The sequence below is a fragment of the Bos grunniens genome, chromosome 17 (assembly GCF_055505025.1).
Source record: "Bos grunniens cultivar Pamir isolate PY7600 chromosome 17, Bosgru_T2T1.0, whole genome shotgun sequence".
Classification (NCBI taxonomy): Eukaryota; Metazoa; Chordata; class Mammalia; order Artiodactyla; family Bovidae; genus Bos; species Bos grunniens.
The window spans coordinates 63,603,250-63,627,401 of NC_141181.1; the positions used below are offsets into that span (position 1 = coordinate 63,603,250).

Genomic DNA, 24,152 nt, shown 5'->3' on the forward strand with positions numbered 1-24,152 from the left:
CCTAAGGTCACACAAGGGGTTAATGACAGTCAGGATCGGTTCCCATATTTTGGTCCAATGCACTTTGATTCTTATCCACTTATTCTACAAATTCAGAAGTCTATTTGGGCATCAGAAGTAACTTAGGGACCTTTGTGTCTGTGGCGGGGTTGGGTAGGGGGCAAGGGGCTTCTAAGGTGGTGCTAGTAGTAAAGAACCTGCCTTCCAGTGCAGGAGATATAAGAGACGAAGGTTCAATCCCTGGGTCAGGAAGATCCCTTGGAGAAGGGCCTGGCAACCCATTCCAGTATTCTTGACTGGAGAATTCCATGGACAGAAGAGCCTGGTGGGCTACAGTCCATAGAGTGGCACACAACTGAAGCGACTTAGCAAGCACGCAAGCACGTCTGTGGTAAAAGTCACATAATATTTTGTTGTTTAGTTACTAAGTCGTGTCCGACTCTTTCGACCCCATAAACTGCCTGGTCCAATGTCCATGGAAGTCCCCAGGCAAGAATACTGGAGTGAGTTGCCATTTTCTTCTCCAGGGGATCTCTCCAACTCAGGGATCAAACTTGCGCCTCCTGCATTGCAGGTTGATTCTTTACTGCTGAGACACCAGGGAAGACCACATAATATAAAACATAATATTTTAACCATATTTAACTGTATGCTTCACATTGTTGTGTAGGGGACTTTTTAAAATGCAGATTGCTTTCAATATCCTAGGGCTTTGCTACTACTCTCAGTATAATCCGTGAACAAGCAGCATCAGCAAACTCCAGAGCCTGTTAGAAATTCATAGTCTTGGTTTCAGCCTAGACCTGAATCAGAACCTGCATTTAAACAGAATCTCCAGGTAATACGGACTTCCCTGGTGGCTCAGCAGTAAAGAACCCGCCTGCCAATGCAGGAGATACGGGTTTGATCCCTGGGTCAGGAAGATCCCCAGGAGAAGGAAATGGGAACCCATTCCAGTATTCTTGCCTGGGAAATCCCATGGACAGAGAAGCCTGATGGGCTACAGTCCATGGGGTTGCAAATAGTTGTACTTGACTTAGCGACTCAACAACTGCAACAACAATAGGCTATTACGGAGTATTGAGTCGAGTTCCCCATGCTATACAGCAGGTTCATATTAGTTATCTGTTTTATATGTAGTGTGTATATGTCAGTCTCAATCTCCCAGTTTATCCCTCCCCTTTCCCCCTTCACCCGTGGTAACCATAAGTTTGTTTTCTACATCCATGACTCTACTTCTATTTTGTAAATACGTTGAGGGGATTTTTAAAACTACATCATCCTCCATCTCCCAGACTTCCCTTATCTCTATCTCACTTTCCACACAGTCCTTACTTTCCAGAGTTGAGAGGCTCATATGCTTAGGCTATAACTCCCAGGACAGCCTTAGCACCTGTGGAAATAAACAAAGACCACCCAAAAGAGAACAAACGAAGTTTATTTATTTCCAACTCGCTATAGCCAGGGAGTTAGCCACCATCCCTTGCCTTTGGCAAAGACACCAAGGCAAGGAGGACAGTGAGACAGTTTTATAGTGGCATAAAGAGAAGGCTTCAGGTATACCCCGATTGAGGTTGTTTGCATGGGAAGCTGGAGATGGGCTAATTAGAAGCAGAGCATCCTATATGATTGGTTAGGGAGCTTGTTTGGATTTCTTTCATCAGTCCTAAATTGGAAGGGAGGGAATAGGGAAGCTAGTAGTTGTTGACCAAATCCTGATGGTTTCCAGTTAATTGATAGAATGGTTCGGCTTCCAGACTGTTGGCTGCAGAGCTTGTGGGTCAGAATTCTATTGTCAAACATGCTCTGGATATTGTTGGTTTGCATACCTAGTCTCATATCCCTCGTCATCCCTCTACTGGCAAGGTTAGGTGAAATCGATGGGACCTAGATTAAACAGCAAAAACGCACAGGGAGATGTTTCAGAAGAGACTAACTGGGTGGAAATGGAACCTATTCAGCTGTCTTTTTGGAGAGGATGAGGGTGGTGCTGGCTCAGACACCACAGAAACCCAAACTCCACTCATCCTGCAGGACTTGGCCTTGGAACTCTAGCTGTTGCTTCTTTCTGAGTAGCCCCTCCCTCACTTCAATCTGACACTTCAGGTCAAGGACTAAGCTGCTGGAGTAAATGGCATAGGTGTGGCTCCCACCGCTGGGATTCTTCACAAAGACCTGCATCTCAGGAGAGACGATCTGCAGCAGAGAGACGCAAGCGTCAGAGAAGATACTGTAATCTGCCAAAGAGGAGATGTTCCTGAGGACCTGTCGCTCCCCACCAGGCTCCTGGAAGGACAGACGCTGTGGGGCCGAGGACTCCAGCTTACACTGGATCTTCTCTTTAAGCTTCTGTATGGACTCATAGGGGTTCACCTGGATGATGAAATCCACACGACCCCACTGCTCCACTGTCACCTTGATGTCTCATGCAAACTGGAAGGGAGAGGACAGAGAGGGGTTAAATCCACCTTCCGCTGTCTGAGGACAAATGTGCCCTTCAGGGATTTCCCTGGTGATCCAGTGGTTAAGACTTCACCTTCCAGTACAGGGAGTGTGGGTTCGATCCCTGGTTGGGAAACTAAGATCCCACATGCCTCGTAATAGAAAAAACTGAAAACATAAAACAGAAACAACAGTTGTAACGAATTCAATAAAGACTGAAAAAGTAGTCCACATTAAAAAAAAATCTTAAAAAAAATTCTGTTGTGTGGATGGACATTAAAAAAGAAAAAGTGCCTTTCACCTGTCCTTGTCTTTACAACAGCAGCAGCTGCAAACATTTTGTTTGGTTGCTAAGTCATGTTCGACTCTTTGCGACCCCATGGATTGAAGCCCACCAGGCTCCTCTGTCCATGGGATTTCCCAGGCAAGAATACAGGAGTGGGTTGTCATTTCCTTCTCCAGGGGATCTTGTGGACCCAGGGATCAAACCTGTGTCTCCTGCACTGGTAGGTGGATTCTTTTCCACTGAGCCACCAGTATCTCATTCTGAACTTCTAGCCTCTGGCAGCCAGAGAGGAGACATTACCTTCAGTTTCCAGTTGGGGATGCATGTCTCATTGTTGTCATAGCAACAGGACTGTTTCAGGCAATGTCGGGCACTCTGAGCCACTATATCCCATCTGTAGCCTGTTGCCACATTGTAGGTGGGGTCAGCCGGATCCAAGATGATGGGCCTGCAACACAGAGAGAGGGAACCCAGGTTCTTTCTTGTTTGGAAGCCTGAAGGCCAGAAAGAAATCTTCTTGGCAATCATCTGAGCATCTGCTGTGTTCAGAGCCCAGGGTTGTCAGTCCAAGAGGGTCCACAAATATTTCCAGAGAGTAACAGAATGACGAGGGCTTCCCAGGTGGCTCAATGATGAGGAATCCGCCTGCCAATGCAGGAGACTCAGGAGACCTGGATTCGATCTCTGGGTCAGGAAGATCCCCTGGAGGAGGAAATGGCGACCCACTCCAATATTCTTACCTGGGAAATCACCTGGACAGAAGAGCCTTAGGGGGCTACAGTCTGTGGGGTCACAAAGAGTCAGACTCGCCTGAGTGACTGAGCAGCAGCAGCAACAGAATGAAGAGGGTTCTGTTTCCAAGAATTCCTCAGGACTTCCCTGGTGGTCCAGTGGCTAAGACTGCACTCTCAGTGCAGGGGGCCTGGGTTCGATCCTCAGTCAGGGAACTAGATCTTGCATGCTGCAGGTAAAGATCCCACAAGTAGCAACTACCATCGAAGATCCTGACTAAATGCCACAACTAAGTCCCAGTGTGGTCGAAATAAATGAATAAATACTTGAAGTAAATTTCTCTTGGGGAGAGTATTTTAGGTGTTTGTAAGGAATCTTTGAGGTGTACAGAGGTTGAGACCCCCAAAGCCATGATGGAACAAGAATAGCGGTCCCTCAGGCAGACCACACCAGCATGTGGGCCTCTTAAGTTCAGAGCTTTCACTTTGCTGAACAGACTACATAAATGAGTTCAAACCTAGAGCTTCTGAATTGCTTTGGAGGATAACAATACCGCTGGTACCATTTACTGATGTTTCCTGAGGCACGGGGTCAATCTCTGAGTAACCTATTTTAATCCCTGCAACAATTCTCTAAGGTACGACAATGATGGTGGTGGTGGTGATGATGATGATGATAATTTCTCCCCACTTTACAGATGAGAAAACTGAGGCACAGACCTCCCTAGGTTCTCCCAACCTGAACATGGGATTCTGATCCATCTCCTCTGCCTCAACGGAGGGGAGGTTGAGCTTCCAAGTGTCTCTCCTCTAGGTGACTGTTGAATAGATATTTTAAAGACTATTGGCTTGAAGGGGTCTAATAGCTGACTGAGGTTGCATGGGGTGACCATAGATCTTGGATGTCAAGCCCATGATGAAGCCCTAGCGCTTGTGTGGTTTCCTGTTGTTTTATTTGGCTGAGCTGGGTCTTAGTTGTGGTGTGCCAGTTTTCATTGTGGCACATAGGATCTTGGCTGCGGTACATGGGGTCTTTTTAGTTGTGACTTGTGGGATCTAGTTCCCTGACCAGGGATCAAACCCAGGCTCCCTGCATTGGGAGCATGGAGCATTAACTACTGGATCACCAGGGAAGTCCTAAGACCTGGCCCTTGTACCCCAGGAGCTTTTGACTTAGGCATGAGCTGAGACTTTATCTAAGTGACAGAATGTGTTAGCAGGCTAGTGACATGAACTGGACACTTTAGGCTCCATGCTTTCAACCCCCAGCATCCTGGCTCCCTGAAATGCTCCTGCCTGATGGAGTCAGGGAGCAGTGCCACTCCATCCTGTGGATTCAACTCATCTGATCCAAGTGACCCACCAGGTGAGCTGGCATGTGGAGCCTCTGCCTAGTAATCAAATTAGTTCCCTCTGGAGTTTGGACCAGAAATGATGGATGTTCCTCATCACCTTGGAGTAAGAGGGGAGCAGGGCAGGTATGGAGAAACAGAGGCAGTGAGAGGGTAGGGAGCACATGGGCCATGAGAGGGAATGACAGAGAAGAGGAGTCTATACTAGTTTGCCTCAGGTCCTGATGGTTTTCCCAGGCCAATATTCTGGGCATCCATACAATAAATTGTCTTTTCATAAGGAGACCTGGTTACTCTTTCTTGTTAAAAAAAAAAAAAAAAGACCTGATACTCACATGCTGCTGCTGCTGCTGCTAAGTCGCTTCAGTTGTGTCCGACTCTGTGCCACCCCACAGGTGGCAGCCCGCCAGACTCCCCCGTCCCTGGGATTCTCCAGGCAAGAACACTGGAGTGGGTTGCCATTTCCTTCTCCAATGCATGAAAATGAAAAGTGAAAGTGAAGTCGCTCAGTTGTGTCCGACTCTTCGAGACCCCATGGACTGCAGCCTTCCAGGCTCCTCTTCCATGGGATTTTCCAGGCAAGAGTACTGGAGTGGGGTGCCATTGCCTTCTCCGGACACTCACATGAGGGAACAATAAATATTCTTATGATATTGCTTACAGTGACCTAAAGCTTCTAGTACAAAGAGTTGTCTCAGGCTGGGTTCTCCCAGGAGCAAAACCTAAGATGAGGGTTTGAGTGCAAGTCATTTATTTGGAAGGAGGTGCCAGGAAGCACCAAAGAGCAAGTGGGAAAGTGAGACAGGGACAGGAAGGATGCCAATAAAGGATATGCATCAGGGTGATTATCCCTGTGAGCAGCTGGGGCTTGGACTCTGAGAACTAGTGTAGAACACATGACCCAGAAAGAGTCCCTCCATCTGAGACGGCAGGGAGCTGAGGTATTTACACACCAATCCCCACCAGTCACTAAGGGAAGCTGAAAACCCACAGGCAGAGGGACACAGGTGCCGAAAGCTGGAGGTTGAACCAACCTTCCCTGAAATGGTAAAGGCCCAGGGGATACAAATGGGCACAAGCAACATGTGTTACAGTACTGAACATTTAGCTGGCATCTATCATAGACTAGATACAGTGGCCCTTCACGTATATTTTCTCTGACTATCCTAAGAGTCCTGCATGGCTGGTGCCAATTACTCCTGTTTTGGGCTTCTGTGGTGGCTCATCAGTAAAGAATCTGCCTGCCAATGGAGGAGATGGGGTCAATCCCTGGATTGGGAAGATCCGCTGGGAAGGAAATGGCAAAACACTCCAGTATTCTTGCCTTGGAAATCCAACGGACAGAGGAGCCTGGTAAGCTATAGTCCATGGGGTCTCGAAAGAGTTGGACAACAACAACAACAACAACTCCTGTTTTATAGACGAGGAATGGAGGCTCACAGAGATGAGAAAACGGCAGAGCTTGGATTTAACTTGGATCTCCATGGTTCTTTTTAGTTTCTCATGCTGGGAAAAAGCACTGAAATGGTCTTCTGAGGGCAAGAGGATTAACGTAGAGTGGAGTGATAGCTCAAGGAATAAGGAAAAGGCTTATAGCCCCTAAGGCCCTGGCGATTTGAAAGGTGATCACCTTGAGATGTCAACTGTGTCGGGGTGAGATATCTGCTTTTCTATTTAATAAAGTCCACCCAGGCTTCCCTGGTGGTCCAGTGGTTAAGAATCCGCCTTGCGATGCAGGGGACACAGGGTCGATCCCTGGTCCAGGAAAATTCTACATACAGTGAAGCCCATAGTAGCCACAGCTACTGAAGCCCGTGCACCCTAGAGCCAGTACTCCACGACTAAGAGAAGCCCCTGCAGCGAGAAGCCTCTGAACCACAGCTAGAGGGCAGCCCCCGCTCACCGCAAGTGGGAGAAGCGCATGTGCGGCAACAGAACTCAGCACAGCCAAACCGTAAAATAGACAAATCTTTAAATATATATATTATATATAGTGATTTTATATATAAAATAAAGCCCACCCAGGAAACTCGATACCACCTTTCCCTTAATTCTCTTTCTCTGAGATGTGGCTGGCACGCGACGACCCAGTACCTCTTTTCTTTGAGCTGGTTTCTGACAAAGTCCTCAATGACCGGGTTCTGCAATGTGTAGTACTTGGTCCAGTAGATGCAGAGACGCTGATACTTCGTGAGCAGCAGCAGCACAGTGACCAGGCCTTTGTCCAACCTGAAACGCTCTTTCTCCTCAGTACCCGTTTCCCAGGCGTAGATGGTCAGTAGCTCAAGGGCATACATTGGGGGCAGCTCCGCCCTAGGGCACTTGGCTTTCACATACTATTGAAAGACATGGGAAGAGAGAGAGAGACCCCAAGATTCCTTAGAAGGATGACATTGGACCCGAAACTGGAAAAATCCAAGTTCTTGTCCCAGCTTTGCTACCTACCCGCAGTGTATTCTTGGCCAAGTCACTTTTCCTCTCTGGCCTTAACTGGGTTTCCCCATCTTAAAATTAAGCAACTGGGTGAGTCCAGTGGGTTTCAAACTGTACTTGACATAACTTCTGGAATGGAGGGATGAAGAAGTATCCCAGGGAGTGAGCAGGGACTTTCCTGGTGGTCCAATAGCTAAGATGCCATGCTCCCAGGTTCCATCCCTGGTCAGGACACCTAGATCCCACATGCCATAACTAGAGATCATGCCACAGTGAAGGCAAAAGATGCCACATGCTGCAACTAAGAGCTGGTGCGGCCAAACAGATAAACACTTAAAAGAGAAAAAAGGGAGTCAGCAGGTTGGGCTCTGTCACCAGCACCCCAAACGAAATAACTCTATTTTAATCTATTTGGGCTTCCGGGAGATTTCTTTTAAAGAAAAATCTTCTTAGCTAAAGAGGAAAAAAATGTGTTTGTGTGTGTGTTGGGCGACTATGTTATCATTGCTGTTTAGTTGCTAAGTCGGGTCTGACTCTTTTTGACCCCGTGGACTGTAGCCTGCCAGGCTCCTCCAGGACTAGGTAATAGCTGAGAATCTGTACTGAACATTGGGGTTGCTTCTCTAATAGGTATGTCTTTCTCCCCCATTGTTTAGTGGCCATGCTGTTTGGATGCGATTGGCCCAATCCTCATCTCCAGGGTTGACCCTGACTGGACAGGATCACGAGGATAAACCTATTCCCCCTTGCCAAGTGATTGGTTCAAGAGATGCCTGGTGATCTAAGCTGGCTCAATTTGAGTCAAATCTAGTTCTTTTGTTCTGTGGTTGAAAGAAGAGAAGTCTAAGTGAATGTGAGGGCAGGAACAGATGCGGCCATTTTGCCACCATGAGGGAAACCAGCTTGGGGACCAAGTTGACATATAATATTGAGAGAAGCTGTTCCAGATGGCGCTAGTGGTAAAGAACCTGCCTGCCAATGCAGGAGACATAAGAGATGCGGTTCCATCCCTCGGTCGGGAAGATCCCCTGGAGGAGGAAATGGCAACCCACTCTAGTATTCTTGCTTGGAGAATCCCATGGACAAAGGAGCCTAGTGGGCTACAGTCCATGGGGTCGCAAAGACTCAGATATGACTGAAGCAACTTAGCACACACGCACACACAAGAGAATTACAGAGAAACAGAGCTGGAGCCTTCACCAAACGGTGCCTGAAGCTCTCTCCACTGTTGTAGGTTTTCACACATGAGCTGATAACTCTCTTTATTGGTTAAGCCCATTAGCGTTGGTTTTTCTGTTACTCTCAATTAAAAAACAAAAAGAAAAAAATTAGAATTTCTTCTAATTTCTAAAAAATTACCCAGGTTAATGTTCTATTTTTGATGGCTATATGAGGTGGCGGTGGGGAGACAAAGCTTTCTTTCTTTATCTCCTACCCTCAGTATTAGAGAAGGAAATGGCAACACACTGCAGTATTCTTGCCTGGAAAATCCCATGGATGGAGGAGCCTGGTAGGCAACAGTCCATGGGGTCACAGAGTCAGACATGACTGAGCAACTTCACTCACTCACTCACCCTCAGTATATGGCTATACATAGTGCAAACTTAAATGATAAATTATTCCAACTGACATCTCAAAAATTTTTTTAAAAAATGACTTTGTGTGTGAGCATGCACAAACTTGGAAATCTCTGAGATCAGTGATATTCTTACAGTTAAGATTTTGTGAAATCAAATAAAACCCAGAGAATCTAACTTACACATTCCTTGGCTCCAGTGGATGAATTGGTAAGAATCAAAAAATACTTTCGAATCATAATTGTAAATGACAACTCCTGGGATGTTACATAGTCTCCAGATAAAAATGAACTAACAACCTTTTTAGCATCACAGGACTCTAGTTCTGTTTAACGTATCATATACTCTTTGTGTCCTTGAGGATTGATCAACATGTCTTGTAACACTTGGTTAAATAAAAATTCTCAAATAAAAGAAAACATCAAATGAATAATACTGAGTCAAGAAACTTTCAAAAACCATATGCAGCCAACATCTTGTCTTAGAGGCAGAGTCTTTTAGGCTGTTTGTTTTTAGGCCGTGTGGGGACCGTGGTTCCCTGACCAGGGATGGAGCCCAGTACCCCTGCAGTGCAAACATGGAGTCTTAACCACTGGACCGCTGGAGAAGTCCCTCAGAGGCAGAGACTTGTACAAAGAAAGGGCTATAGAAAATAAAGCTGGTATGTTTTTCTGTGGACATTGCCAATAAATGTGCATGACGTATTCAGGAAGAAAACACTTTGTACACTTAGCCAAACAAACAAAACAAACAGATCATTCTTTTGAGTTCCATCTCTTCAAATCCACAAAACTTTGGATCATTTCCTGTTTAAGTGACTGACTGGCCAAAAAAACCAATTTCCTTCTTGACTTCGGTGTTGCTAATATCTGAAGATACATCACAACCTTTGTTGAGGTGATAACTATGTAAGGAAATGCTATTTTCCCACATACACATACTAATGTAAACAAACTTTCATAGTATCTTGATTTTTATCTTTAAATACTATTTTTTTCTTTTTTGGTATTTTTTTCTTTTTTGGTATTTTTTTCTTTTTTGGTTAAACCAGTCTAAACTCTGACTCTTACCAATTTTTTTAAAATAAGAAATCATTTTTTTTCTTTCTCATTTTTTGTTTGTTTCTGAGTCTTCCTTTCATAAGCGGAGATGACTCTGCTCATCTGGGTATTTGGAAATACCCTTGGTACCATGCAGACATCCTATGTGAAATCTAAAAAGTAGCTTGTCATAAAACAGGTAACTAACTAAATCCTCTCCCTCCCCACGACCGTTGCCCCTCCTCACAGTATCCCCCTGATGACAAGTCTGGTTCCTGCCTTTTCTTCTCCTCCCTCCCCCATCTTCTGCTCTTGCCCCCATCAGGCAGTCTCCTCACCTCGAGGTACCAGTGTTTTACCAGCCGCAGGAGGCTCTTCAGCTTGGTTGGCTTGTATTTCACGAAGTTTCTCTGCAGCTCGCTGAAGGATGGGGAGAAGTATCCAAGAGTATGGCAGGCCTTAATCAGTCTCACATAGACCTCTGGGGAGGGCTGAAAGTTGGGAACAGAAGGCCCTGAGGAGGCAAAGGGGAGACAGTGAGGGCTTAGAAAACCCCAGTTGCTAATAAGTCCTCTAGGGTTTTTGTTGTTTAGTCGTTAAGTCATGTCCGACTTCTAGTGACGCCGTAGACTATAGTCTGCCAGGCTCCTCTGTCCATGGAATTTCCCAGGCAAGAATACTGGAGTGGATTGCCATTTCCTCCTCCAGGGGATCTTCTTGACCCAGGGGTCGAATTCACGTCTCCTCTATTGGCAGGCGGATTCTTTACCGCTGAGCCAGTGGGGAAGCTCTCAGGAGACTGCTAATTCATTTGAGTATCTCTCCAGGGAAGCCTTTCAAGATCTTTCTGTGTTGTTGGGTGTTGTCATTATAGACATGCCTAAATCGGCTAAGTCTGCCCCTGCCCCTAAAAAGGGCTATAAAAAAGCTGTGACCAAGGCCCAGAAGAAGGACGGCAAGAAGCGCAAGCGCAGCTGCAAGGAGAGCTACTCCGTGTACGTGTACAAGGTGCTGAAGCAAGTCCATCCGGACACCGGCATCTCGTCCAAGGCCGTGGGAATCATGAACGCCTTCCTCAACGACATTTTCGAGCGCATCGCTGGCGAGGCATCGCCCCTGGCGCATTACAACAAGTGCTCGACTATCACATCCAGGGAGATCCAGACCGCCGTGCGCTTGCTGCTACCTGGGGAGCTGGCCAAGCGTGCCGTGTCCGAGGGCACTAAGGCTGTCACCAAGTATACCAGCTACAAGTAAATATAATATGCCTAGCCGCTGTTAACGGAGAAGGCAATGGCACCCCACTCCAGTACTCTTGCCTGGAAAATCCCATGGATGGAGGGCCTGGTGGGCTGTAGTCCATGGGGTCGCTAAGAGTCGGACGCGACTGACCGACTTCACTTTCACTTTCCAGGGAAGCCTGGAACCACATAGCTTGAAAGACTAAAGGCTTGCCTTCTTGACTGTCCTTCTGGAGAATGAAAAGTGAGTTTTGCAGAAACAGATTTATAGATATAGAGAACAGACCTGTGTTGCCAAAGAGGGAGACAGATGGGTGGGGTAGGGATAGATTGGAAATTCGGGTTTAGCCGACGCAAACTATTATATGTAGCGTGGGGAAACAACCACCCCCAGGGTAAGTGTTCCAGAGTCACCCCAGGAGTTGCTCTAATGCTTTCCCTTCCTTGACTCTCCCTTCCTCTCCAATCATATATTTATCTGCGTGATTCCTTGATAAATCTGTTTGCCCCATTAAACCACAAGGATAGCCAGAGCTGAGTCAGTCCCAGGCATTTCAGTCGCCCAGCACCCAGCACGGGATGTGGGTTGAATGGGTGCATGCAGGCGTCTGCACGTGGCCACAAAGGAGAGGTGAAGGAGCTGTGGGTCCTCCCCCTGGGGAGGGCAGGTGTGTGAGTCAGGTGGGCTTTCCCTTACTCAGGACCCTGTAGGCCGGCACAATGGTGACAGTGACTTGCTCTTCCATCTCCCAGGTCTGAATGGCAAAGGCGACAGCAGAGGTGACTCTGTGGACCAGCCTCAGGTTCTGGGGCTGGAGGTGAAGCAGATCCGGGCAATCCGTGAGCTTTTCACAGAGCATGCTCAGAACATGCTCGTGGTGATTGTGGTTGCTGGCTTCCTCCTGGAAGCTGCTAAAACCGCTCAGGAACATCACCAGCTCCACCTCCGCGTGGTTCCTGAGCACCGTGCCATTCCCGAAGGAGCCCACCTGTGGAACACAGAGTCCCATCACCCCAAGGCCACTGCTGGGACCAGGGAATCCCTAGGGCTCTTCCACGGATGATCCCGTTCATCGCTACCTGCCTCACCGATGGGTGGGGAGTACCCACATCACCTCTTTATAGGGGAGGAAAGTGGAGAGGTCAAGACGGCAAGCCGCTCACCCAGGGTCACACAGTGGATGTGTCAAACCCAGGCAGCCGGACTCCACAACCCATGTTTCTTACTTACTCCACTGCCTTGCTTCTGAGACTCAGCCTTATCTGCAAGAGCGATCCCCACTCCAAGGAAACCATCGTCCTCTACAGGGTGGCAGTTGGAGGGTTCTGGAGGGTGGGAGGGGCAGGTCTGAATAATTCTGTGCTCTGTGTGTGTGTGCAAAGTCACTGCAGTCGTGTCTGACCCTTTGGGACACTGTGGACTGTATAACCCACCCGGTTCTCTGTCCATGGGATTCTCCAGGCAAGAATACTGGAGTGGGTTGCCATTTTCCATCCCCAGGATATCGTCCCAACCCAGGGATCAAACCTAAGTCTCCTGTGTCTCCTGCATTGCAGGTGGAGTCTTTACCTGCTGAGCCATCAGGAAAGCGCCCAGTTGAGGTGGAGGGACTAGGATAATTATCCCCATTGTACAGATGAAAAAAAGGAGGCAATTGGGGGTTAACTGATTTGCCATGGACTCATAACCAGGAGTCATGGTCACAGTCAGACAGAGGGTCAGAACACAGGGTGTGGTTCTTCTGCCTCTTTATTTCCAGTGACCCAAGTCTTCGTGCCAGGCCCTGCTTTCTGTGGAAGAGAAGTCTGCCATCTTTATTTTCCTCTTCCTTTGTTTTTGGCCTCACCATGTGGCATGCAGGATTTTAGTTCCCCATCCAGGAATCCAGGAATCAAACCCACAACCCTTGCATTGGAAGCGTGGGAGTCTTAACCACTGGACCTCCAGGGAAGTCCTCCTTTTCCTTTTCCATTTTTCTTTCTCCACCTGCATTCAGAGTCAGCCTTTCTGCCCCATGTGAGAGCATTGTGGATGGCACTCGGTGTGCCGAAGAAAGCCACAACCCCTTGAAGGCTGTGCCCTTCCTACCTTTCCCAGTGGGAAGATACGGGCAGAGAGGGAAGAACATTCTAGAGCAGGCTGTATGATTTGCTCCAGTCTAAACCTATTCCAACCCAAGGATAAGCATTCACTCATATGGGCCAGCACAGCTCACCAGATTTTCATGGGAGGGAAGAGGGTTTAAAGCCCAAATAAAGTGCTAATTTCTCAATAGCCGTTGCTCTTTGGGTGTCTCTATTATTTATTAATTTCAAGATTGGAGAAGGTTGCAGGCAGGATTTGAGGGCTGGGTTAATACCACTTCCTGCCGTCAAAACTCATGTTTGAGACATCCTTCCGTCCCACTCACTTGCCCCATGCCATTCTCAGGGTTGGTGGGGTGGGGTGACTTTGGTCTGGGAGGAGTCATACTGGTGCTCCAGGCCCAGAAGAAAGCTCGAGCAAAAGTTGATAACAATGCTTTTGTTTTTGAACATTGACTAATCATTTAGCCTGCACCATTCTATCTGGTTGACGAGGGAGAGATGATGATGATGGTGTGGGTGTGTGCTCAGTCGCTCAGTTGTGTCCGACTCTTTAGGACCCCATAGACTACAGCCCACCAGGTTCCTCTGTCCATGGAGATTCTCCAGGCAAGAATACTGGAGTGGGGGCTTTCCCTGATGGACCAGTGGTAAAGCATCCATCTGCTAATTCAGGAGACACAGGTTCAATTCCTGGTCCGGGAAGATCCCACATGCCACAGAGCAACTAACCGCACGTGCCACAACTGTTGAGCCTGTGCTCTGCAGCCCAGGAGCTGCAACTACCGAGCCCTCGTGCCACAGCTACTGAAGCTGGTGTGCCATGCAGCCTGTGCTCTGCAACAAGAGATGACACCACAATGAGAAAACTACATTGCAATGGAGAGTAGCCCCTGATATCCACAACCAGAGGAAAGCCCATGCAGCAACGAAGACCCAGACAGAGCATGGCCAAAAATAAATAAATAAAATTATATATATAAAAAAAAATGCTGGAGTGGGTTGCCATTTCCTCCTCCAGGGGATCTTCCTGACCCAGAGATGGAACCAGAGTCTCCTGTATTGGCAGGCAGATTCTTTACCACTGAGCCACTGGGGAACACTTGCCCCCCACCTGCACTGCGATGCTGGTGATGTCATCCCAATTACACAGAAGAAGACTGAGATGGAGGGTTTGAGAGACAAGACTGTGACTCTAAGTTCACCCGGCTAGTGAGGGAAGAAGCCAAGAGTCAAGCCCACGCCTCGTGTCAGAATGTGTGGTGTCTCATTTCTAAATCGCACGGCTTCAGGCTCTGGGTGTTGGGGATGAGAGTTAAAAAGTAACATGGGCCTGCAGCTTCTAGATCCTTCCCTCAAGCAACTGCTCCTAAAGGCAGAACTAGAGCACTGAGCTTCGAGTCAGGAGTCCTAGTGCTAGTCTTGCCTGTACCACCAGCTTGCTGTGTGAACGTGGAAAGTTTCTCACCCTCTCTGTGCCTCAGTTTCCTTAGTGTTTACAGGAAGGATTGGCTGAGACTGTCTGCCTCCAGGACCTTTCATTTTGGGAAGCTGAAGCTGGTGGATTGAATTAAGAACATGTAGGGTTTCCCTTGGAGAAGGCAATGGCAACCCACTCCAGTACTCTTGCCTGGAAAATCCCATGGACGGAGGAGCCTGGCAGGCTGCAGTCCATGGGGTCACTAAGAGTCGGACACGACTGAACGACTTCACTTGCACTTTTCACTTTCATGTATTGGAGAAGGAAATGGCAACCCACTCCAGTGTTCTTGCCTGGAGAATCCCAGGGACGGGGGAGCTAGTGGGGGATAGACTCTGTGAGTCTATGGGGTCGCAGAGTCGGACACAACTGAAGCGACTTGGCAGCAGCAGCAGCAGCAGGGTTTCCCTAGTAGTCCAGTGGTTAAGAATCTGCCTTGCAATGTAGGGGACACCGGTTTGATCCCTAGTCCAGGAAGATCCCCTATGCAGTGGGGCAACTGAGCCCCTGTGCCACCATTGCTGAAGCCTGAGTGCCTAGAGCCTGTGCTCTGCAACCTGACAGGCCACTGTGGTTGAGAGGTCCATGCAGCACAACTAGAGAAAGCCCTGGTGCAATAGCAAAATCCCCAGTGCAGCCAAAAATAAAATAGATAAATAAATTTAAGAATATGTAGATTTTTACCTGATGAATGAGGTGGCACAAGCCATCCATACGGGCAGGTAGCTGCCCCAGCAAGCTCCCCTGTAGGGTAATGAAACTCACGGGGCCATTTGGAGGAAAGACACAGTTTCAGTATACCCATACAAAGGAAGTGGAGTCATAAGATTTATTACTTACACAAACAGATAACTAATGAGGACCTACTGTACAGCTCAGGGAGCTCTACTCCACTCCGTTTGACATTTCCTTCCCATTTAGGTCACCACAGAGCACTGAGTAGAGTATACTGTATACTGAAACTGTGTCTTCAAAATGACTTTTGAAGTGTGATGAGGAAAAACAAACAACTGCGTCCCTTTGCTGTACAGCGGAAACTAACATTCTAAAGCAACCATACTCCAATAAAAATTCATTAAAAATTAATTTTAAAAAAGGCTTATTACTACAGATCCCAGAAGCAAGGGGACTCAGTGAACTGGGGAGAGAGCAGGCCTTCTCCCCAGGTCACAATTTAGCAGGGTAGAAAGCACCTAGTTCTTACAAGGTGATTGGGGCAGAGGTTACTAACGTTTCGCAGGCTTAACTTTGAAGTGGTTATTTTATTTTATAATTTAAAAAATCCATCTTGACTCTATATTAGAAAAAACTTTTAAAAATTTTCATTATTTATTTTGGCTGCATTGCGTGGCTTATGGAATTTCTCTGACCAGGAATCGAATCTGTGTTCCCTGCAGTAGGAGTTCAGAGTCTTAACCACCAGACCACTGGTGAAGCCCAATAACTGGTTATTTTAAAAGGTTCCACCAGGAGAAACAAAGCATAAACTTGCAGGGTGCCCAAAATTTATCTAAAGGTCCAGACTCTGGACTTTTGGTGTTAGCAGGATCATCATACTGTAAGGCGCCTAGGCAGCAACTCAGAAAAAGAAAATTGTTTTTTTGTTTTTCCTCATCACACTTCAAAAGTCATTTTTCTCATCACACCTTTCTAGTTTTGATCCGCTTGGAGTATTACCCTAGTTAGGACCAGAGGTGACGAGAGGCAGCTCCTGAAAGGGTTTGGGGGTAAAAAAGCTCAGTGGGGGCAGCCCAGAGTGGAGTAAGAAATCCCAGCTTCACCACCAGCTGTGTGACCTTCGGTGAGTCCTCATCTCCCTGATCTTCCATTTAAAAACAACAACAACAAAAAAACTTTCCTTTATCAAAAATTGTAAACATAAAAATAGAAAGAGAAAACAAAGAACATTTATACCTCCGCCCCGTCAGATTCAACAAGTCTAAACTTGCCATGTTTGCTTCAACTAAGCCACTTTAAAGTAATTTACGGGACTTCCCTGACTGTCCAGTGGTTAAGACATCACCTTCCAACACAGGGCATGTAGGTTCAATCCCTGGTCTGGAACTAAGTCTCGAGACCAAAAAACCAAAACAAAACAGAAGCAATATTGTAGCAAATTCAAGACTTTAAAAATGGTCCGCATCCAAAAATCTTAAAAAATAATAATAATAAAATAAATTACAGAAACTAAGGACCATTGTCCATAAATACTTTAGCATTTATGTCCAACAAAAGAGAACATTTGCCCCCACAACCACAAAACTATTACACTTCAAAAAAAAATTCCCATATATATACATATAAAATCTAATATTCTGGCCATGCTGAAATTTCCCCAGTTGTTCCCAAATTATATTCTACGGATGGTCCATTCACACCAAGATTCAACCAGAGACCTTGCATTGCATTTAGCCATTACAGATCTTAAGTCACTGAGTTTGCATTGTGCTCATCTGTAAACTGGGAAGACGAGTGCACACTTCAGAGGGTGTACAAATTAGAGGCAGTACACTTGAAGGGCTTAGGCACGTGCACCCAAAATGTGCACTATTATTAGCTTCCTTACTCAACTTGCTCCGCTCGAGGCAGCAGTGTGTCGGGATGCTGTGTCTTGAGATGTCAGTAGCATGGACTAGGGATAATGAGGCAAGAGGTCCCTAGCATCCTCAGAGACATGGACCCACGGGTTGGATTTTGCCCAGCCCTGGCTGGGAAATGGAGGGGACCAGTCTCACCTGGATCACCTTCAGCACCTTCTGGTCCAGCCCATGGTCCCCCCGGAAGCGCTGCTTCTTCAGGAACTTCTCCAAGGACTGCACAGCCTTCACCACGTCTTCTTTCCACTCCTTGATGTTATCCTGGCACTGAGCCACAAAGGAGTTCAGCCTAGAAGCTGGGGTATCAAACAGCTCCAGGGATACTGCCATCTGTCTTGAGAGTACCACTGGCGGCTAGGTATGCAGCTATGCACCTACCTATCTGCTGGCACACTCACCCTTCTTTAAGGACACTCCTCTCCAGTACCCTGTGGAATAAAGCACCAGAGTGGACAGGAAACCAGGGGTGTCCGGCTGACCTGGGGCCCCTCTTTATTGAGGCTGTGTACTGTGGCTGGTGCACCCCAGACACTGAGTGATGACTGGAAGGTCAGGTGCCGCCTTAATGGGTGTGGCTTTCAGTCACCCTTCCTGTGGCAAGTTTCGTGTCTCAACTGTTAGTTTTCTTTTTATAAGTTGCAAACTGACATTGGCTTGAGGATGGCCCTGGAAGAGGCAACTCCTCCAGCTGGATGGTATCCACCAATCCCATCCCCCTATGTTGTCATCCAAAACAGGCTGACAAAGAGCAGGGACTTGCTCTAGGTTGAACTGAAGCGTGGGAATTCTAGGGTCCCCAGCACAAACTCTGGAACTCCAGTCTGCCCTTTGTCAGACTCTTAACCTCTCTGACCTTCACATAAATAATCCTTAAAATGGGTTTAGGAATAATACCTGTCCCATAGGGTGTGTGGATTAAGCCTGAGATCATTTAGAAGAGAAAGTATTAAGTACATGTACATATTGGACTTCCCTGGCAGTCCAGTGGTCGAGACTCTGTGCTTCCAATGCAGAGGGCATGGGTTTGATCCCTAGCTGGGCAGCTAGGATTCCACATGCCTCGTGGCCAAAAGCAAAAAATAAATGCAAGTATTATTATTCATTTACTATACATCTAGTGAGGCTTCCCAGGTGGCTCAATGGTAAAGAACCCGCCTGCAAATGCAGGCGACATGGGTTCGATCTCTGAGTTGGGAAGATCCCCTGGAGGAGGAATGGCAACCCACTCCAGTATTCATGCCTGGGAAAGTCCATGGATGGAAGAGCCTGGTGGGCTACAGTTCACGGGGATCACAAGAGTCGGACATGACTTAGCAACTAAACCATCTTCTATTCCACATGTGTGGACAGTGAGGGGTGATGGTATTTGGGAGGTCAGTCTCAAGTAAGGTGGTTAGGGAAGTTCTGAAAAGCAAATATTTGAGCAAAACATGAAGGAGGCAAAGAGTGAGCTGTATGTACGTCGGAGGAAATAATGGGAGAAGGAGCAGCAAGTACAAAGGCCCTGTGGTAGTAGTGTGCCTAGTGGGTGTGAAGAATAGCAGTGTGATGGAAATGGGATGATCAAGGGGGGAAAGTGGGAGGGGATGAGGTTTGAGTGGTACAGAGTTGGGGGCAAATTGTGTAGGATCTTGAAGACTGCTAACACTCTGGCTTTTACTCTGAATGAAATGGGCTTCCCTGGTGGCTCAGATGATAAAGAATCGCCTGTAATGCAGGAGAGCCAGCTTTGATACCTGGGTCAGAAAGATCCCCTGGAGACGGGAATGGCTACCCACTCCTGTATTCTTGTCTGGGAAATCCCATGGACAGAGGAACCTGGCGGGCCACAGTTCAAAGGGTGGCAAAGAGTCAGACATGACTGAGCAACTAGCTTTCACACTGAATGAAATGGGGAACCATGGAGGAGTTCCAAGCAGAAGAGGGACATGGTTGGACTTTTAACAGAATCACATTGGCTCCCGGTGGGAGGATTAGATTAAAAGTGGAGGGTGGGAGAGGTGGTGAGAGCAGAAGCAGGAATTCATTAAGAAGTTACTGCAACAGTCCAAACAAGAGATGTGGTGGCTTGGATCAGAATATTAGGAGTGAAAGGGAGGGAGATGTGGTATTATTTATTTTTCTTATGGAAAATTTCAAACATGAACAAAAGTAGAATATAATGAATACCTATGTGTCACCTCCCATTTCAACAATTATCAAAGTGAAAGTGAAGTTGCTCAGTTGTGTTCAACTCTTTGCGACCCTATGGGCTGTAACCCTCCAGGCTCCTCTGTCCCTGGGGTTCTCCAGGCAAGAATACTGGAGTGGGTTGCCATTTCCTTCTCCAGGGGATCTTCCCAACCCGGGGATCGAACTTGGGTCTCCCCCATTGAAGGCAGACTTTACCATCTGAGCCACCAGGGAACCCCTTCAACAATTATCAGCCTATAGACAATTTTTTATGTTTATTCAGGTCTTCTGCCTATTTGTGTGTGTGTGCGTGTGTGTGCGTGTGTGTGTGTGTGGCCATGTGGCTTGCAGGATCTTAATTTCCCAATCAGGAATAGAACCTCTGCAGTGGAAGCACAGAGTCTTAATTGCTGGGCCTCCAGAGAAGTCCCAATCTAGAGACAGTCTTTTTTGAATGATGTCCCCATCTCCCCTCTTGTATTATTTGGAAGTGAATCCCAGACATCACAGGGGCTTCCCTGGAGGCTCAGTCAGTAAAGAATCTGCCTGCAATGCAGGAGATGCAGGTTCAATCCCTGGATTGAGAAGATTCCCTGGAGAAGGAAATGGCAATCCACTCCAGTATCCTTGCCAGGAGAATCCCATGGACGGAGGAGCTTGGCGGGCTACAGTCCATAGCGTTGCAAAGAGTTGGACACAATGAATGACTAAGCACACGCACACAGCGAAGACATATTTAAAGCCATGAGTCAGGATGACTTCACCAAGGCAGTGAGTACAGAACAAGATGAGAAAAGGACTAAAGACTGAGCCCTGAAACACTTACTAATATTAATAGATTGGAGAAATGCAAGCATCCAGGAAACAAGAATGAGGCGTATCGAAGGAGGTGGAAGGAAAATCAGGAGTGTATCTTGATAGCCAAGTAGAGACGTTGTTCTGGGAAACAGAAAGTGATCCACTGGGTCAAATGTCAGGCAAATCTGTGACTGTGTCCTGAGGGCAGTGGCAAATCAGATGAGTGACCAGAGGAAAGGTTACCACTCTGGGTAGATTGGCCTGGCTGCTTCTGCAGGGAGGGTGGGTTGCAGGGGGCAAAGGTAGACAGACATGTCAGGATGCTCAACTGTGGCCCAGGTGTTAGGGAAGGTGTCCTGGACTCAACTGGAAGCACTGGAGGTGGGAGAAGGGATGGGGTTCTAGGTCTATGTTGAAAGAAGGGAGGACAGGATTTGGTGACTACTGGTAGGAGGTGAGGGAGAAGACAGGATGGCTATCATCCTTTTGGTTGGGGTACCTGGGTAATGGGTGAAGGAATAGAGACAGGGCAGGAGCAGAGACCCAGAGGTAGAGAACAGACCTGTGGGCATGGCTGGGGGCAGTGGTAGAAGAGGGGAATGAATTGGGAGATTGGGCCTGACATACATACACTGCTGCTGCTGCTAAGTCACTTCAGTCGTGTCCGACTCTGTGCGACCCCAGAGACGGCAGCCCACCAGGCTCCCCCGTCCCTGGGATTCTCTAGGCAAGAACACTGGAGTGGGTTGCCATTTCCTTCTCCAATGCATGAAAGTGAAAAGTGAAAGTGAAGTCGCTCAGTCATGTCTGACTCTTAGTGACCTCATGGACTACAGCCTACCAGGCTTCTCTGTCCATGGGATTTTCCAGGCAAGAGTACTGGACTGGGTTATACATACACTACCATGTGTAAAACAGATAGCTAGTAGGAACCTGCTGAATAACACAGGGAGCTCAGCTCTGTGCTCTGCGATGACCTAGATGGGAGGAATGGGTGCGGGTGGTGGGAGGGTGGGAGGGAGAGTCAACAGTGAGGGATATATGTATACATATAGCTGATTCACTTTGTTGTACAGCAGAAACCAACACAATATTGTAAAGCAACTCTACCCCAAATGAAAAACAAACAAAAACAAAGGGAGGAAGGTACAAGGAGGAATGGAAAGCAGGGAGGTCTAGAAGGGTAACTGTTTAAGCCAGAGAGCTTCAAAAAGGTGTCCATATTGCTTAATGTTTCTGGTGAGTTCAGGAATCTAGGCTTGAGATGCACCCAAGAGGCTGCTGGTGATCATGATGGTTCAAGTGTAGGGAGAGCTGGGAGCAGAGGCCAGGCTGGGGGGCGGGGGGGGGGGGGCGGGTGGTGTGTTGAGTAGTAGGTTGGGTGAGGGGCATGAACACCAGGAGTGGAGATAACCCTTTCAAGAACTTTGTTGTGAAAGATGGAGAAAGACAGGATGTGAACTGGATGAAGTGGTGAGGTAAAGTCTGTTTAGTGTCTTAAATACCGTTTGTGGACAAATAAAATGAAAACCCTCAATCATGACACATTTCAGTGTAAACGTTCCAACTGGCTAACCCCAAATGGAGAGAATCACATTTTTAATTACATAAATTCTTAACATATCCAGATTTCCAGAGTCTGGTGGTGCTTGGTCCTTAAACATTCCTATATTACAATGGTTTAAAAGACAAGAGCAGTTTTGCAAAGGGTAGTCAACAATAAAATGAGATTCTAAACATTTGTCCAATGTTTATAATGACAGATAATGAGGCTCAAGGCAAAATAGAAAAGTTATTCAAGCAGTGAACATTCAGACTTGACATCTTAGTTAAAAAATTTTGGGGGGAAATATAATTGATTTACAGTGCTGTATTGGCTTCAGGTATACAACAAAGTGATTCAATAGTTTTATGGATTATACTCCATTTAAAGGGCTTTCCCGGTGACTCAGTGGGTAAAGAATCCACTTTCAATGCTTTAGATGGAGGAGACGTGGGATCAGTCCCTGGGCTGGGAAGATCCCCTGGAGGAGGGCCTGACAAACCACTCCAGAATTCTTGCCTGGAGAATTCAATGGACAGAGGAGCCTGGTAGACTACAGTCCATAGGGTCACAAAGAGTCGGACACGACTAAGTGACTTCACTTTCACTTTCTGTGCTGTAGAATAGATATCAGTTCAGTTCAGTTGCTCAGTCATGTCTGACTCTTTTTGACCCCATGGAAGCATGCCAAGCTTCCCTGTCCATCACCAACTCCTGGAGCTTGCTCAAACTCATGGCCATTGAGTTGGTGATACCATCCAACCATCTCATCCTCTGTCATTCCCATGTCCTCCTGCCTTCAATCTTTCCCAGCATCAGGGGCTTTTCCAATAAGTCAGTTCTTCACATTGGGTAGCCAAAGTATTGGAGTTTCAGCTTCAGCATCAGTCCTTCCAATGACTTTTCAGGGTTGATTTCCTTTAGGATGGACTGGTTGGATCTCCTTGCAGTCCAAGGGACTCTCAAGAGTCTTCTCCAACACCGCAGTTCAAAAGCATCAATTCTTCGATGCTCAGCTTTCTTTATAGTTCAACTCTCACATCCATACATGACTACTGGAAAAACTATAGTTTTGACTAGACGGACCTTTGTTGGCAAAGTAATGTCTCTGCTTTTTAATATGCTGTCTTGGTTGGTCATAACTTTCCTTCCAAGGAGCAAGCGTCTTTTAATTTCATGGCTGCAGTCACCATCTGCAGTGATTTTGGAGCCCAAATATAGAATAGATATGTCCTTGTGCATGCGTGTTGTCACCTCAGTCACGTCACTCTTTGTGACCCCATGGACTACATAGCCCACCAGGCTCCTCTGTCCATGGGATTCTCCAGGCATGAATACTGGAGTGGGTAGCCATTTCCTTCTCCAGGGGATCTTCTCAAGCCAGGGATCGAACCTGCGGGGTGGGGGTGGTGAGGGAGAACAAATTAACACCAGCAGGTTCCCTGGCTCACTCCTCCCCAAGGGGGATGGGCGGGTTTCTTCCTTACATGGGGTGAGTGTAGGGGTGTGTCCAGGGGTCGGGCCAGAGGGGTGGCTTAGGTGTTTTGCCCACCCCTCTGGTGGTGGTGTGTGCAGGGGTAGTGGGGTGGAATGGGAAGTACCCTGTTTTTGCTCCCTACACCTTGTTTTTTGGCTCCAGGCTCCTCAAAAGTGGCAGTTGGGTCTTTGATCTTTTGGGTCCAGCGTTTGCCCCAACTGCACCCACAGGCAGTAATATTTAGTCCTCTGCAGTTTCGTTGTATTTTGTTGCCTGAGGAGGGGTGTGTCCAGGTGCGAGCACTGGGGCAAAGTGTCCCAGGTCCCAGTCTGTCTCAGATTGTGTGTTGATTTTATGGTTTGTCAAAATGCCACCCAGTTGAGCACATTTCTATGGGGGTGAGGGAAGAGATAGTGGTTAGAAAGGGTGTGGGCTAGGTCTTGGGAAGGAGGAAGATACATAAAGAAGGGTTTTCTTTTCACTTGTATACCTCTAAATGCAAACCCTGAGACAATGATTTGCGTAAGACTTGTTGTAGGAAATGATCCCAAGAGATGGGTGTGGGGGACTGAGAAGGAGGGAAAACCAATCCAAGAAATATCACAAAAGCGATCACTATTGTGGGCAGCTGAGGTTTTGTTAGGGTACGCACACTGACTGAAACCTCCCACCCTGGCCCAGGCACCATGGTGACCATTTGGATGAGTTGTTTGACAGGAGGTCCTGGTAAGGAACACGGAGCTAATAAACCACCACCAAGCAGGAGAGCTCAGGAAAGGTCAAAAGTGACACCACGTGTCCGACCACTTCCCAGAATCCTTATTGTTGGCATCCATCTTGGCTGAACAAGGCATGTACCACCAGGAAGGACTCTGAGTCAGAATGATTGGCTAAAGAC

At 47.3% G+C, this 24,152-nt stretch overlaps 2 protein-coding genes across 2 annotated transcripts; one reads left to right on the forward strand and one right to left on the reverse strand.

Moving 5' to 3' along the window:
- Positions 1-1,420: 1,420 nt before the first annotated feature.
- On the reverse strand, positions 1,421-17,808 carry OASL (2'-5'-oligoadenylate synthetase like). The gene is made up of 6 exons (XM_086348322.1): positions 17,403-17,808; positions 11,800-12,091; positions 10,200-10,375; positions 6,906-7,147; positions 3,029-3,176; positions 1,421-2,433 (listed from the first exon to the last, which is right to left on the reverse strand). Exons 1-6 carry the CDS (start codon positions 17,592-17,594, stop codon positions 2,425-2,427), a joined length of 1,059 nt encoding a protein of 352 aa, XP_086204448.1. The 5' UTR covers positions 17,595-17,808; the 3' UTR covers positions 1,421-2,424.
- On the forward strand, positions 10,738-11,118 carry LOC147355613 (histone H2B type 2-E-like). Its single transcript, XM_086348323.1, has one exon. It carries the CDS (start codon positions 10,738-10,740, stop codon positions 11,116-11,118), a length of 381 nt encoding a protein of 126 aa, XP_086204449.1.
- Positions 17,809-24,152: the final 6,344 nt, after the last annotated feature.

Bases quoted from the DNA above. Each gene is read 5' to 3' on its own strand.
- LOC147355613 (XM_086348323.1), top strand. From the start codon at position 10,738: ATGCCTAAATCGGCTAAGTCTGCCCCTGCCCCTAAAAAGGGCTATAAA.
- OASL (XM_086348322.1), bottom strand. From the start codon at position 17,594: ATGGCAGTATCCCTGGAGCTGTTTGATACCCCAGCTTCTAGGCTGAAC. The intron at 10,376-11,799 runs GTAAGGGAAAGC...TTGCCTCCTCAG, and splicing joins GCCGGCCTACAGGGTCCTGA to GGCCTTCTGTTCCCAACTTT. The intron at 7,148-10,199 runs GTGAGGAGACTG...GTCTTTCAATAG, and splicing joins TAAAACACTGGTACCTCGAG to TATGTGAAAGCCAAGTGCCC.